Source organism: Phoxinus phoxinus (genome assembly GCF_949152265.1).
Source record: "Phoxinus phoxinus genome assembly, chromosome: 18".
NCBI lineage: Eukaryota > Metazoa > Chordata > Actinopteri > Cypriniformes > Leuciscidae > Phoxinus > Phoxinus phoxinus.
The window spans coordinates 15,647,232-15,662,726 of record NC_136893.1 but is presented as its reverse complement, the minus strand read 5'-3'; the positions used below and the strand labels follow the sequence as shown (position 1 = coordinate 15,662,726).

Here is a 15,495-nt window from a genome sequence, read left to right as displayed (position 1 = left end):
TTTTCTAGGGCGCTGGTGGTTGCAGGGGTGTTTGTGGTTGCAAGGGTGATTGTTACTGAATTTCTAGGTGCTTCTGAATGGTTACTAAGGCATTGCTAGGTGGTTGCTAGAGTGTACTAGGTGGTTACTAGGGTGTGACAACAGTGTTTGTGATTGCTAGGGCACTCCTAAGTGATTGCTACAGATTTTCTAGGTGCTTCTGAGTGGTTACTAAGGCATTGCTAGTGTTTTGGTAGTAGCTAAGGCATTGCTAGGTGGTTGCTAGAGTGTTCTAGCTGGTTACTAGCTGGTTGTTGCTATGATGTTTGTGGTTTCTAGGGCACTGGTGGTTGAAATGGTGTTTGTGGTTTCTAGGGCACTGCTAGGTGATAGCTATGGATTTTCCAGGTGCTTCTGAGTAGTTACTAAGGCTTTGCTAGTGTTTTTGGAGGTAGCTAAGACATTGCAAGGTGGTTGCTAGAGTGTTCTGGGTGGTCACTATGGTGTTGCTATGGTGTTTGTGGTTGCTAGGGCACTTCTAGGTGATTACCATGGAATGTTTAGGTGCTTCTGAATGGTTACTAAGGCATTGCTAGGGTGTTGGTGGTTGCTAATGCATTGATAGGTGGTTGCTAGAGTGTTCTGGGTGGTTACTAGGGTGTTGCCAGTTGCTAGGCTGTTACTAACCAGCTAAGTCCACACTAAAGTCTCTATGATAATCTGCAAACATTGTAAGTCAAATCAGAAAAAAAGTCTTAAGACTCTTATCCACAATAAGCCACATGATTTGAGGTCTCATTACCTATAGGTCATAAAACAGTGTGGAAGGAGTAACTCACCTACATTTTGGCTGGAAGAGGAATACTAATGCAAGCACTTTAGCAAGCACCACTAATAGACACAATGTAAACAAAACAAAATTCACTCTGAAGCCATACTTGTGTTATCAGTTACTGGCCTAAATAGAGGTTGCATGGTATGAAGTTCTGGAAAAAGACAGATAAATTAATGAGTACTCCCAAGGGTTTCAATCCTTACCCAGTACTTAAAAGAGGAACTTTTGATGTCCTAGTAGTTCAATGAGTGTCATTACAAAGCTAAGCCGGTCCTGTCTAATAAGAGACACTTCAGGTTTAGGACACTAGCCAGAGTCAGACCACACCTAAACACTTTAAAGCAGATCTAATGGAGCAGGGAGTGTCCGTCTGAACTCCTGCATACTTATTAGGCATGCTTGGGCGTATCCAACTGGCACCTGATTGGCGTGACATTTTCATTCATTTTTTTGAATACAAATGCACAAAATATGATATAAAAATGACCAAAAACAAATAAAGTGTTCATGGCTTGGCAGGTAAGATCAAACTCTCTTAGCCGCTTCACACTTATTTCCATTTATGACACAGAAATTAAGTTTAAGAGCACTTAAACAGTCTTGCATGTCAAATAATAAACAGAGTGCAGTAATGATGCTGATGGGCAGCGGTTCCATTGATAGGTGTAAAGCGTCTAGCAGTGGAAACTGTAAAGTGGTTGTGGTGCTGTGGGAATCCAGCCTTCCAATAAGCAGAACTGGAAAGCTGGTGCGGAAAAGCTACAATGCCATTTCTTTTTTCCCCTAGTGCCTTTGAGAATGAAAGGCCATAAAATATTACAGTATGAACAAAGTAAGCATTCTTACTCCAGAGAAAGCTGGACACAATTTAGCTGCAGGATCGGACACGGAAAGACTTTCTGGTTTATTTTATTTATAGAATCGTATAAATAGTGACAGAGAGAAAAAAAACAGCCAATGTACTTTCCAACATCACAAAAAGCCCTTTCCTCTAATTTCACAATTTGGAAAATATGTTTGGTTTATTTTATATTACTATTCTTCCCACTGTTTTATGTGTAGCTGCAATCTAAGCAGAGACATGAACCATTCAAGACCAAAAAGGGAAATAATTCCATATGACATTTTATCAATTTTATCTGGACATAAGAATCAATAAGCTGCCAATGATTATCACAGCATGTGACATTTTTAACCATTTTTAACTGGCATCTATGTACTTTTTCCAATTATCATGTCAAATAATCATGTCAAATAATGTTGGTATCGTGTTGGGTTTCCACTTCATGTCCAATGCAAAATCCGTTGACAACCACTGCTTTATAGAGGAAAAATTACTATTTTTGTCAATAAAACCCTGTCAAGCCAAAACTCATCAAAAATGTATTCTCCTGACTCACGTTATTTTCCTGCTCTGACAAATCCCATTAAATGCGGGATTAAATGCTCTTCAAGACATGGGTGTGTTTTGATGCTGAAACCCAATCCACCCCGGACAAGTGAGCCCAAGGGAGCGAAGTCCTGTCAGTTTGTCTCTGCTGAACATCAGTGCTGTTCCATCTTCCAAAGAGACAACCATTCCAACAAAAACACACTGCTAGTCACGTCCTGAGCTACCATGTTCTGACGCAAATCTTTAGATAAAGAACTGAAGATGAAACTGTCTAGACAGGTCTGCTGCCACTTACTTCTACCGATTTATGCACCAGGGATTAGGAAGAAATATTACGTCACATGTTAAGCATTTGAGATCATCACACCCATTTAATGAAACTACAGATTTTCTCTGCTGGGTCACGTTGTGGAATTGCTAACAAAATAATGGAAAGACGCTCTATAGCACCATGACAATTCACTTTAATCAAGCTTTCTGTGAAAATTTGGGTTCTTAGGAAGAAGTTTCTGCTTGATTGCAGAACAAAGATGCAAGTGAGATCTAAAAGGATAGCTATATATTCAGGCCAGGTTTTGTTTGGGCTTTTACCCTAATAATTCTCTCATCTATCTAAGCTGTGTATTTGAAAGAAATCCGCAGGGGGGAAAAAAGCAAGCAGTTTAAACAAACGGAAACAAACAGAATACACACAAAGCCACATCCATCACAGACTTGGAAGTCATACTGCTGAAGTAGAGTAAGGCTTTGATTTAAGAATATAATACAGTTCAATAGCTTTCCTGGCACTAAAGGCTACAATAAATCCATCAAAATGTGATTTATAGCATGAAATCTACAGGAAATGCAAGATTTGTGTGTATCAGTTTCAAAGTGAGGTTGGCAGTTTGAGAAGTATTGTTTTTAAACCTTTAGCTTCCACTTTCTTCTTCTAAAGTCCACCAATAACATTTAACCGATACTAAAGGAGAGCACACATCAGGCAACTATGAACAGATGGGAGGTTTTTGTCTTTATAGTCTACAAAGGGCTCAGCTTCTTCACGACTACAGTATGCAAAGTTCTGAAATCTGGATGGGGTGTGAAATGATGTGCGGTGGAGGTCCTGAGATTCTTCTGGGCCCTGACATGCTGACCTAAGCCGGATATTTGCTTCTTCATTTTGAGTCAAATTCAGGGTCCGCCCTGAGACTTAATTACTGCCGACACCTGCAACAGCACCGCAAGGGACGTTTTCTCATTTAATACTTCCACATTCATCAAATGGAGAGATTTCACTTGCTTCGTGAAGAATCATTCAACATTTTCTGGAATAGATCCCATTTTCCTTCCATGAAACCCCTGCATTAAAGCAGCGACACCTCCGATTTCTTCTTCTTAAAATAAATAAATAAATTCATAATACAAAAGTGCGACAAATTGTCCATCATTTAAGAACACTTCTATTATTGTACATATCTAGTATTATATATTAAGTTTATTATTATTATTGTATTATTTTAATTATGATATCTTGAAATAAAATGAATCTGAACTGCATGTCACCTCGATTATTGCAATATAAAAATAAAAAAAAGCATGGTTCAAAAACAATATATATATATATGCCATAGTTATTATAGTAATAAAGTAAAGTAGTTTATTCTGGAAAATATAAAATATATAGAAATTTCCATGTACATCTCTAACTTTGGTCAGTCTAATCGAGTTATACCTTCTACAGCATTTATTTCCTTAAACTGAGAATTTTGTCATAATTTTACCACCCTCATTTAGCATAAATCTGTTTATTATTCTCCAAAATACAGAGTGCAAATGAGATGTCATAGAGATGTCTAACCATTAAAAATAGTACATATTACCCCCAGTAGAGGGCAACATCTGCCCATTTCTGGAATTGTATTTATATGGTTGATACTTGTCATAACAGCATGTTTTGGATAAAATGAGGGTAAGTAAATACTGACAAATTATTCATTTTTGTGTAAACTAAAGCAGAAAACAACCATTTAGTTGTGAAGATACAATAAATAAAGTCAAAACACATGACAGAAAAGAGCTTCAGGTAGCATGTGGTATCATGTTCCCTAAGTGAGTAGAGGATGTCCCACCGAGGACAGTAAGATGAGAAACTATAGGTCCCTGCAGTGGATGCATGCCAACACAGGTGTGCTGAGAACAATACACGGAAATCTCTCTCGTGAGAATATGGTATTGTCCAGAGTCTGTTCAGAGGGAAACTGGACACTATATGAAGACCTTTGGTTAATCATGTAAATCTGCAGTTGATTCAGGGGTGAACTCACTTGTATGCAAGGTAATTTACTGACAAAAATTGTTTGTGTAAGTTAGTTTGTGATTCTGGGGGATGGCCTGGACAGAGCTTTAGCTTTCGAGTTTTATAATCGAGCATGACACTGGATTTCCTGTTAGTTAGCTTATTATATTCAAATCAATTCACATTTATTTGTACAGCACTTTTCACAATTAAAAAGCAGCTTTACAGAAAATACATGATTCTACATTACAATTTAGAGTGATCTGTTATCATAGCCTAACTGTCTAAATTGTGTATTTCAGAAATGTATATACAAAATCACAGTTAGTGAAAAAAGGTATTCATTTAAACAATGTAATAATTTAATGCAGAAACAACGAGCTCATTGAAGTAAGAAATGTTTATGAATAAAACCGTATTACTGCCAGTCGGCGCAGAACCAGAACGTAAGACTTCAGAGATCATCACTCTTTCCTTCCAGTTCATATATTAATTAATCAAGCGTGTTTTTATGCATTTCACAGACTTTGGGGCAAATTCATTTTTGTGACTTTTATTCAAATTTCAATCAATTTGAATTATTCAGACTAATTTGTGAACCGGTTTGACTTATTCACTGAACTAGGCCTAGAAAACACTTGGATGGATGGATGGATGGATGGATGATATAGAATTACACCACAACATAACCTAAAGAAACAAACCTGAACATGTGGCTTTTAAAAATAATAGATTGCATAGATTCTGTCAGAAGAATAATGATCCTCATAAACTCTTGATTGCTTCTATACTTTAGTCTAGTTATTTAATATTAAGGTTTATATTTTTGGAATCCCCACAAGAGAAGCCTCTAATGAATCAGGCTAAACTTTCTTACTGTCGTACTACTGATAAATGTGTTTGTGTGATTTGATCATCTGGGATAAAAAAAAAATTTCCTGCCAAAAACAAAGTTCTGGACAAGCTTCCTTTTCTATCTTCAAGAAACCCTGTGCCAACACAGAATGCTGATCTCCTAATAAGCCATTATCTGAGCAATATGAGCCTTTAATACCTTGCAGCAATTCCCTCACAGGTAAGTGACTTCCCAAGTAATACCCCATCATTACAGACCAGAGACATAAGCAAAGTAAGGAATTAGAGGGAAAGAAAAGAGAAGGACGAATTTCACTTCAGAGAGTGATTACATATGTTCCCTCTCAAATAAAGTGTAATTAATGAGAGTTAAGATTTGACACAACGCTACAGCTACTATCTAGCACATGAATGCTTTTCCCCTGCACTGCACATGACTCCAATCAGATTTCAGTTCATGGCAGGGAAACATAACTCATACACATATATTTCAGCAGATTCTAGAGGAAGTTGGATGTCTTCCAGATACAAATGCATGAGACTGAACATGCACGTCTTGACATCTTGATAGCAGGCGTCATATAGTCCAGGAGTAAAGATTATTGTCTAATATATGAAGTGAACATTTACTGAACCAAGGCTTGGTAACACTCACATACACAAATTATTTCTTTGTAAATACTAATACAAATACTTCGTAAATCAAACAGAATGTGATGTAACTCGGGATGGGAATCAAAAGTAACAATTTTGGTTCTGATTCCTGTTAAAGTCCCCCTGTGGTGAAAATCAAGCTTTTAATGTTGTTATGTGGCGTTTTTTAATATGATTTAAGACAAACCATGTGCACACAATGCATAAGTCAACACCAGTATTTTGTATTTTGTTTGAAATCGTTGGTTTTTCTGACGTCACAAACTACCTTGTAACCAATCACGTCAAAATATGATCGTCAATAAGTGGATCTCTGAGCTGGTGTGAGTGAGTGGAGGCGGGGATCATTTAAGAAATAAATATTTGGGGGGAATAAATGCAAAAATGATCATTTTAAAAATGTAATTCACTAGTGTTGTGCAGCAGCGTTAAAGGAATGCAATGCACTACAAAAAACGTTAACGGATTGATTCGTTCCAGTATTTTTTAATGAAATAAAGTACATTCACATGTATTTATTTCCAGAGCAATAATTATGAATCACTCAAGCATACATTTCTGCTTTACAAGCACCTTTAAGGCATCTATCACAGACAGAGTGCAGGACAAAAAAACAAAAAAATTAGCCACACTGCTGTCCAGTATTATTTAAAGCTGTCACTCTGCCTTGCATGGTTTTAATGTAAAGCTTCCAGATATATGAGTCCCTATAGACTTCATGCTAAAATGCATCACCTGCTACTGCTGCAAGTATTCAGAGGGTCTGTGAATTAAATTACAGCCATCAAAGTGTGTGGTAAGAGTGTTTAAGTTCATGAACAGGACACAACATTTTATGTTTTAAAATCTCTAAAGTATTTGAAAAGCATGCTCTACTGACTTATCTGTCTCTACTAGTGCCTTCAAAATACTTTTATGTCATTGGTAAGTATCTGTGGAATAGTCAGCAGTCATGGAAAACGTCAAGGATATTGTCTAACATTTATCTAGAAATGTGAGACCATGACCAGCACTTGTTTTGTATCAGGGGCTTAACGAAACGGCAAATTGCTGAAGTATTTTATCAGACTCATTTCAGCACTGAATTTTCTAGACACTACATAAAAACACACTGCTACTGCACCTAATGACAATAAACACAAAGATACCAGCAAGAATACCATTTATTTTCTTTCTTTGGTAACAGGAAAATGACAATGCTATATGAAACTTAAAGCGTCATTGTCATCTCATCATTTTAAATGGGTGAAGCACTTATCTTATAGTATTCTATTTAAATGTATACCTGTACTGTTGTTGTATTGTTGTTTGTTCTTATGATTTTTATGAATATTGTAAAGCACATTGGACAATGTAAATTGTATTTAATTGTGCTATATAAATAAATTACCATACCATACCATTAAAGCGGTGTACACAATATAGCAAATCTCAACTGCCTGATTGTCGATATCATCACAAAATGTAAACTATATTACCACTCTGCTGCGACATATTCAAAGTTTGAAATAAATTACATCCAGTACACTTGTCAAAATGTAAACTATATAAATCACAGCTCTATATATAAAAAGTTGGATATGTGGTATCCAACTTTATTTACATATATAAATAATACTCATGTAAAGTATAGGCTACCGTGTACTGTACGATATAGCAAACCTCGACTGCATGATTGTTTATATCGTCGCAAATTCGCAATATGTTGTCAACTAGATTATTTATTGCCCAGCTCTTTAGAAAAAGTTGGAAAACAAATATGCCTAACTTTATATGCATTCATAGGGTGATATACTGTAGCCTACTATATAGCAAATCTCAACTGCTTAATTGCTTGTATCGTCACAAAATGTAAACTATATTATTGCCCATCTCTAATCTGCTAAATGCAAATAATAAGGCATTAAGGTATTAAGATATTATAAACAGCAACATCTTGATTTTCTGTAAAGCTGCTTTGAAACAATGTATATTGTGAAAAGCGCTATACAAATAAACTTGACTTGACTCAAATGTGATTCAGTGACTCAGCGTTCTGTTCCACAGAAGAAAGTGCCATACGTGACTTTTCTTTCTTTCTTTTTTCAAAAACAAGATCACCCACGAAATAAAATGAAATTCTGTTGAATCAAATCTTTATCTGAATAAAAAGCTGTTTTTTTGGACAGTCACCAAAGTTCTGCCCACAGACAATCATCAATGCTCTAGTCTCCTTTGTGTCCACATGCCCTTTGACCTCAGCGGCACAGATCCTTCATGTTGTAAACATAGCCCTGTTTGCTGAAGGAAACACTAGCCTGTTGCATATTCCAGTGGATTACTTAAAGACTCAGCAATACAACTAGCACTAACTACTGTATAATGTCGAAGATTCCTGAACTCAAAACAACCTCAGACAGTCTAATGTTAAAACCATCAATTATGCTTTAGCCACTGAAAATCTTGCAAGAGAGAAACTGTTCAATATGTCCATTGAAAATTAGTTTCACAGCTTCTCCGTGTAATGAAATCCATTGAGGGAACCACATCAAGACTACACCAGACACCTCGGCCAAGGCTATTTGACACGGATTGCTTTAGATGTGATTCATGACGCAAAGTGCATCAAGGAACCACAGAGATTCCCATTGTGCCATCCTCAAAACCAGTTCAAACACAATAAACACCTTTATTCTTGTATTTGCATTGTTATACAGAGACACCTCGCAGCTTGAGCTACAACGCAGTTTCACTGTATATGATAAAATATATGTAGCTTCTCTGTATATGATAAAATGTCCATGTATAAAACTTAATCTTATTCTTATATATATATAATTATATAATAATAAGGCCACCCAGAATATGTGATTTTTGCGCATGTGTTTGCGTCAGTAGTTCCTATGTTTTTTGTACATTCAGAATCAGTTTTAGTATGAAAGGCATTAGGGAATCATGCTTTGTTTGTAGCTAGCGATGAAATCAGTTACTGCAATGGGTTTTAAAGGGATTTTTTAAACTCAAACTGTCAAGTCAAACGGTTAATCTGAAGTATATCCGAAAAAATTCCGTGACAAATCTCATTACATGAGCGAACAGGTTTTCCCTCTATTGCGATGAATAATTGCACACCAAACTGTTCTTCTACCACTCTTAGAATGATAAATGATCAGATCAGGACTAAATGGATAATGCTATTACTGTAAAAGAAAGGGCTTTTCTTGTGCCATTAGTTGAAGACAACAATTCCCAAGATGTTCTTCAAGACAAATGGACAGCACAGGACACAAAAGCAGTGTAAATCTGCATTAAGCACTTGGCAAACATGAGAACTGGGACTTGGGGATTTTCTTTTGCCCTGTTGTTGATGATTCTAGCTGTCGTTCAGCCAAAACGCTCCCCCCAGCTTGATACATGTGGTGTGACCGAACTCTGAGGATTGTGAGAGAAAACCAAAGCATGTCCTCCAAACTTTTGTTCTATCGGGGTTCAGAAAGCTATGAGGTCACATCTCTTGCAGGATTAATACGAGGTCTTCTCAGTGATGTGAGGGTCATAAAGGGCCACCGAGCAAACACTCCATTTGACTACAGGAATGAGAGCCATTCCATCAGACCCACGAGACAAAAAAGGTCAGTAACATCATGTCCATAACTACAGGTCCTGCAGCCCCATGGGCACCATCACATGCAATCTTCACAAGGCAGCAGATCTGTAGAGGGAGACAGACCACCTGCTGAGATTTGTGTGTCCAACACAATCATTTGACTAAAAAAAAACTGAGGTCAGGGGAGGCCAGAAGGGAATAATAAAAAATTCCCAAAATCTTATCAAAAATGTAAGAATTGTTTATAGTAATTATCATGCATCAGCAAACATGAAAATAAAACCGGGCAAATAAATATCTTACTATAACTTAGAAAATATGCTTCATAAAAGCAATAATACTGTGTATTGTCACCATCCACGACTACAAAACTGAGCCGTCAGAACATCTCAATCACCTCACATCACACTCTCACTGACCCTTAATAACTTTAGAACTATGAGGGATTTCCTTAGAAAAATATTTCCTCTCATATTTCCAGGAAAATAATCTAAGTTACCTTTGCAAATAACACATAGCATCCCTTTGGAAAGAATGGAATTCTGACCAGATGGAAACTGTGGGACAGTGTTTAAACAATATAAATGGAATTACATTTCTGGGATATTGACCATACATCCAATCCAACATTTTTGCGTCTCTGTTGTTTCTTTGGGGAGCTTTCCAAAAACTACATCAAATCGGTCCAACTTTGCAATGACATGTCTACTAACTCTCATTAGAGTATTAGTAGACTGTTAGTAGGCTGTTAGGTTAGTAAGTGTTAGGGTTAGAATAAGTTGACATGTAGTTGACAAGTTACTTAGTCAGTAGAAAAAGTGGACCATCAAAATAAAGTTTTACCAATCTTTTTTGCATTTTTTACATTTTCTACAACCTGGAAAAACTAAGTAGATTAAATTAAGTAGATTAAGCTTTTCTACAAATATAACTTGGATGGATTTGGTTGAATGCCTATAAGACACTTCCATAATTTGTTACACGGTCTTATAAAACTCGTCCGGCAGGATGTGTCTGCACATAGTTGGCTTTCGTCCTGTGGGCTCTGCCAGCTATACTTTACTTTACAACACATACTTTACCAGTGTCCACTTTTGATAGTGCTACTAGAAGAACATCAAAAGATGCCATTTGGTCAAAAAATACTAGGATACTAACTTATTAAATGTTTTAAAACCTGCCAATATGCTAGACACTGCAGTAGGCCTACTGGAAATCTAATTTGTTATTATCATGCTAGCATGCTAAGCTACAATCTGCGCATTATGAATCTGTTAAAGACAAGCTGTTCTTTTCACAAAAAGTAGTTAACTATTCAAACTAACAACCAAACAAAAAGTAACTACGTTGAGGCTACATGAAGGGAGAATATTATTTAAAATACTTAACTAAAAAATGGGAGACCAGCTAAACCAACTCAAACACACTAATATGAACAAACTTATTTTTCCCCCCATGGTCTTTTAAACTTGTATGTAAATTCGCACTTAAAATACTAGAATAAACCATAATTTATAAAAATAAATTAATTTTTGTGACTTTTCAAAACTGACACTAAATTACATTTTACACCTCTGAACATCCAACACTACTGTGGTTCTTTTGTTTCCTTATTTTCTAACACTTTCTGCAGCAGCCAGAAGGTCTTTGGTAACCTGCATGTTTTTCCCACCCACACAGACAATGCAGCTGTGCAGAAGGACCCCCGAACCCTCTAGAGATCTGCTCTAAATCACAGTCACTTCACAGAGAAGCCTGACTCTCTTCCAGAACTTTATTCTCACACTCACTTCTACAGCAATGCCATAAGGGAACACTGATCCTACAGTGTAAGGAGAGGGATTTAACTGCCCCGTCAGCCCTGCTGTGACCTTAGAGTGCTTGTGTTGAAGCACCTGGAGGATGTTCTGTAGGAAAGCAGTGGAAGAAGTGCTGAGCAACAAAATGAGCAAAGCAGAATGAACTGACTGAGAAGTCCAGAGGATGCAATAATGAAAGTGAGAAGCCCTTTGGGAGGACAACATATATTCTGATAGAGGGGTTGGAGGTGCTTCATAGCATGTTGAATGTCAAAGAAAAGTGCGGTGAAGCAGCTGGTACTGGATGAAATACAAGGTTCTGCTGCACTGTAAACTATTAAAAAGGTGCTTTTTACAATGAATGTGACAAATTTGTGACTAAATCAAATAAGCTCTGTCAGCTGAAGTAAAATAACTTCAGTTCTCCAAGCTGCTGTAAACTGCACAATTCCTTTTTTTAAACTCTCAGAACTCATTAACATATCTGACTAGCACTAAAATGTTTCCAGCAACAAACAATATTTCTGTCCACAACAAACATAAAACAGTCAACAATAACCAACATAAATTACAATTCTATACAGTTTTGTCTAAATAAGTTACAAATAAAAAAAGTGCATTTAGGTATCACATAATATACAGCATAAAATGGATATTAATTTTGAGATTTGCTAAAGATTACATTTAACAGTGTTATTAAATGATCTTTGTTTTTAAAGTTTTACGTTAAGAGAGCGTTCGCTAAAGCAAGAGGGGGGAAGTGCACCAGAAAATATATAATCTGGGAGTTGAGAGTGACATCATATACAAATATTACATTAGGTGTGTTAATATTTCTAGTCTATTATCACATTTTAAATAATAATAATACATTTTATGTATAATGATGAGCTTTTCTAAAACCCAAAGAACTAAGACTCCACAATAGAACTCCAGTATCGTTAAAAGCAGTGTAAAAACACCAACTAATAAAATCAATACTGTTTAAGAATTAATAAATAAAATAAATAAAAAGAAGCGGCAGACAACATGCGCCAGCGTTCTCTCCACCGGAAGTGTTTGTAAATGTAAATCAAATTAAATGTAGCATCTTAAACATCTGCTTTGTACATTACATATTAAATGGATTCATTTGGCACATCTGGTCTCACAAGAGACACACTCAGCAGTAACAAATAAAGGAAGGAAAACAGCCTTTCATGTAAGTGTTATTATGAGTGATGGAACACGGTCTGTTTAAATGCATTACACAAGCCAACTGACATTCATTGAGTGCTTTAAGAATGAGATCGAGCCTTAGTTCAAAAGCTCAGATAACTTGTGCTCACCATACTGACAGCTGGATCCATTGAATCCTGGGAGGCAGTCACACAGTTGATGCACGTGGCCTGTACACACACCCCCATTAAAGCACACACCGTAAGTGCAAAGAGCTGGAACAAGAAAAAGAGATTTAGAAGCAGACCGTCCAACTGATCATTCTATGGGGAAATTTAACAGGAAAAATACATCTTCACAGAAAATATTAAAAGTTGGTTCAACAAGGAGATCAAATGATTCATTCAAATGTCCTGCAAGAGCAACTTCTCCCAACGATCCAGGAGCATGTCACAAGGCAAGAGTGATAATGAAGTGGCTCAGAGATTATTCAATTGAAATTTTGGATTCGTGGCCAGGCAACTCCCTGGATCTTAATCCCAGAGAACCTGTGGTCAATCCTCAAAAGGCGAGTAGACAAGCAAAAGTCCACAAATTCTGATGAACTATTATAATAAGGCAAGAATGAATTGCTATCACTCAGGATTTGGCCCAGAAGCTGATATCCAGCATGCCAGAGCAAATTACAGAGGTTATGAAGAAGGGTCAACACTTAAATATTGACTGTTTGCATATTGAATGTTTTGACCAATATAAGGCTGCTGGTCTAAAATGTTTATCAATTGTTTACCATAGAAATGTGTGGTAAAAATAATCGACAAATGCTGAAGCAGCAAACTGTGTAGAACACAAAATGTATGTCACTGCCAATACTTTTGGCCAAGGCTGTACAGCTGTCTCTTGCCACTGCCTCTGATGATCACAAAGGTGCATTGTATATCCTAGCTCACTGCAAGAAGAGGTCACAAAGCCTTCCAGATTCTTACAAGGCCGCTGATGAGAAGTTAAGCTCTGCCTTTTAATGGCCTTTTAGCATTAACACAAACAAAACCAAATGAAGCAGAAGTGACTTTATCACATTAATTTCATGTCATTTAGATATCTATTTAATCAGAAATATGACAGAACTGACTGTGCAAACACTTACGATAGATGCAGCCTGCCTCTGTGTTGAGCTGGGACCATCCCGGACAGCATTTGTACTTAGTCTTAAAATCTTGTCTGTAGACTTGTCTGTAGCCCATGTAGTAGGCAGTCCTACAAAGTGATTAGAAGATATTATTACTGTAAACCTACGTTAGTAAAAGCTGTTAGTATAGCAGAGTCTCATGGACAATGAAAATTGGCCAATCAGAATGAAGAGAGAGTGGTGTAATAATAGACTTCTGAAAAGATAGATTGCTCAGTCTAAACCCCAATTAGTTCAGTATTTGTTCAATGCAATGGCAGCATTTAGCAAGCCCAGTGCCTGTTTCATGAGGGCTATTCAATCACCTTCCATAATTGCCAAGGGAGTTGGCTCTGAGAGTCTTGAGCTTCCTTTTGATTCCTGAAGCATCCGAGACCCTTAATAACCATCGTCTCTCAACAAAAGGATCAGTTTCTAACTGCTGTCTTTCTCTAGCCCTCTGCCCATTCTCAAAAGCGGCTAGTTGGCTGGCACTGAAAGGTGTGCCAATGAGAAATGGCTGTCGGGCTAAAAAGGGCTATTGATAGTGATTCAGGAGAGAGGGATTCTTTACTGCACGTAAAACCTCAAACCAACTTTTAAAATATCACAATCGTTGTAGCTGTATTCAACCTGACAACAGTTTAACCGGCTCTTCAATCTGACAGTCAAGTACCTCCTCTCATAGTCCATACACCAAGCATGACCTGTGCAACCTTGTCTCCAAACCTTCACCATGCGTGTAAAAGACTGTACACATGGCTGCTTCTCAGCTGTGATGACTCTCTCCTGCTCTGAGCAGACGTTTGGCCTGAACAAAGGAGAACGAAACAATCACTTTCCATTTCAAGTGCATATAATTCAGCTCTTACGTTACAACTCTGTTTTAAAGAATTTTAAAAACAAAAACTGGAAATTGATGTGTAATCAGTTATTATAACGCAATACAATACAGGCTAGTATGAGAAACGTAGGCTATTTCAAAATGAGAAAACTTTATACTATTTAATAATAAATTCACAGTTCTGTAAGAATCAAAAGATGATTACAATTGAAATGTCATTATTTTTTAATTAATTCATACTTTTAGGGGGGAAAAAACGTTTCAAGAAAATAAACATTAGTGCATACAATCATCATGCAGCCAATAAAATCACAAAACTACAATAAAACATGACTATCTCCATGATACTTACATGAAAGGCTGAAGAGCTCGAAGACAGCGCGATGAAATGATCTCTGCAAACAGTAAGAATAATAATATCACCGCGTGTACATCCATGTCAGTGTGTGACAGCACTTGACTTTTCCATACTGCTTCAACTGAGTGTTCAGGTTTCATCTGTAAGCCAGCAGCTGAGTAGGAACCGCATGTCTGGTACAGTTCAGCTGAGTGTTTACTATAGGCTAGCAATAGCATTTACAGTACGTGTGGCATGAGCAGGCGTTAATTTATTTTAGTTTTACATAATGTTGAGCAAAGTTTCCAAGTTTTTGTCTCTAAAAAATGTTTTAAGTATCCTAATTGTAGTCCTTGTTTTATTTTAATTTTTTGTGTTTTTTCCCCCTCCACTTGCATTGTAAACGTGTTTATTGAACTTTGCAATGAGTTTAGCAATAAAATAGTTCAGGATGCAGCGAACATTGAGCATCTACAAACAAAGTAAGTTTGAAATTGTCTTTATGTTGTGCTGCCACCTAATGGCCTAAACAGCACTTTAGCAACACTGCACTATTTAAAACCAGAGTTAAAACTACAATTAAAAACCTCACAATTCAGCTTCCAACGT

At 36.8% G+C, this 15,495-nt stretch overlaps 1 protein-coding gene across 2 annotated transcripts in view; it reads right to left on the bottom strand.

Annotated features, from left to right (window-relative positions):
* The window catches only part of megf6a (multiple EGF-like-domains 6a), a 99,069-nt gene extending 83,838 nt beyond the window's left edge, over nt 1-15,231 (bottom strand). For both annotated transcript variants that reach the window (XM_079588568.1, XM_079588569.1), the window contains exons 1-4: nt 14,902-15,231; nt 14,382-14,516; nt 13,685-13,794; nt 12,708-12,812 (exon numbers count right to left, since the gene is read on the bottom strand). In XM_079588568.1, the coding sequence (XP_079444694.1) occupies nt 12,708-12,812; nt 13,685-13,794; nt 14,382-14,516; nt 14,902-15,125 (574 nt within the window). In that variant the 5' untranslated portion in view covers nt 15,126-15,231. The remainder of the gene's footprint in view (nt 1-12,707; nt 12,813-13,684; nt 13,795-14,381; nt 14,517-14,901) is intronic.
* Nucleotides 15,232-15,495: the final 264 nt, after the last annotated feature.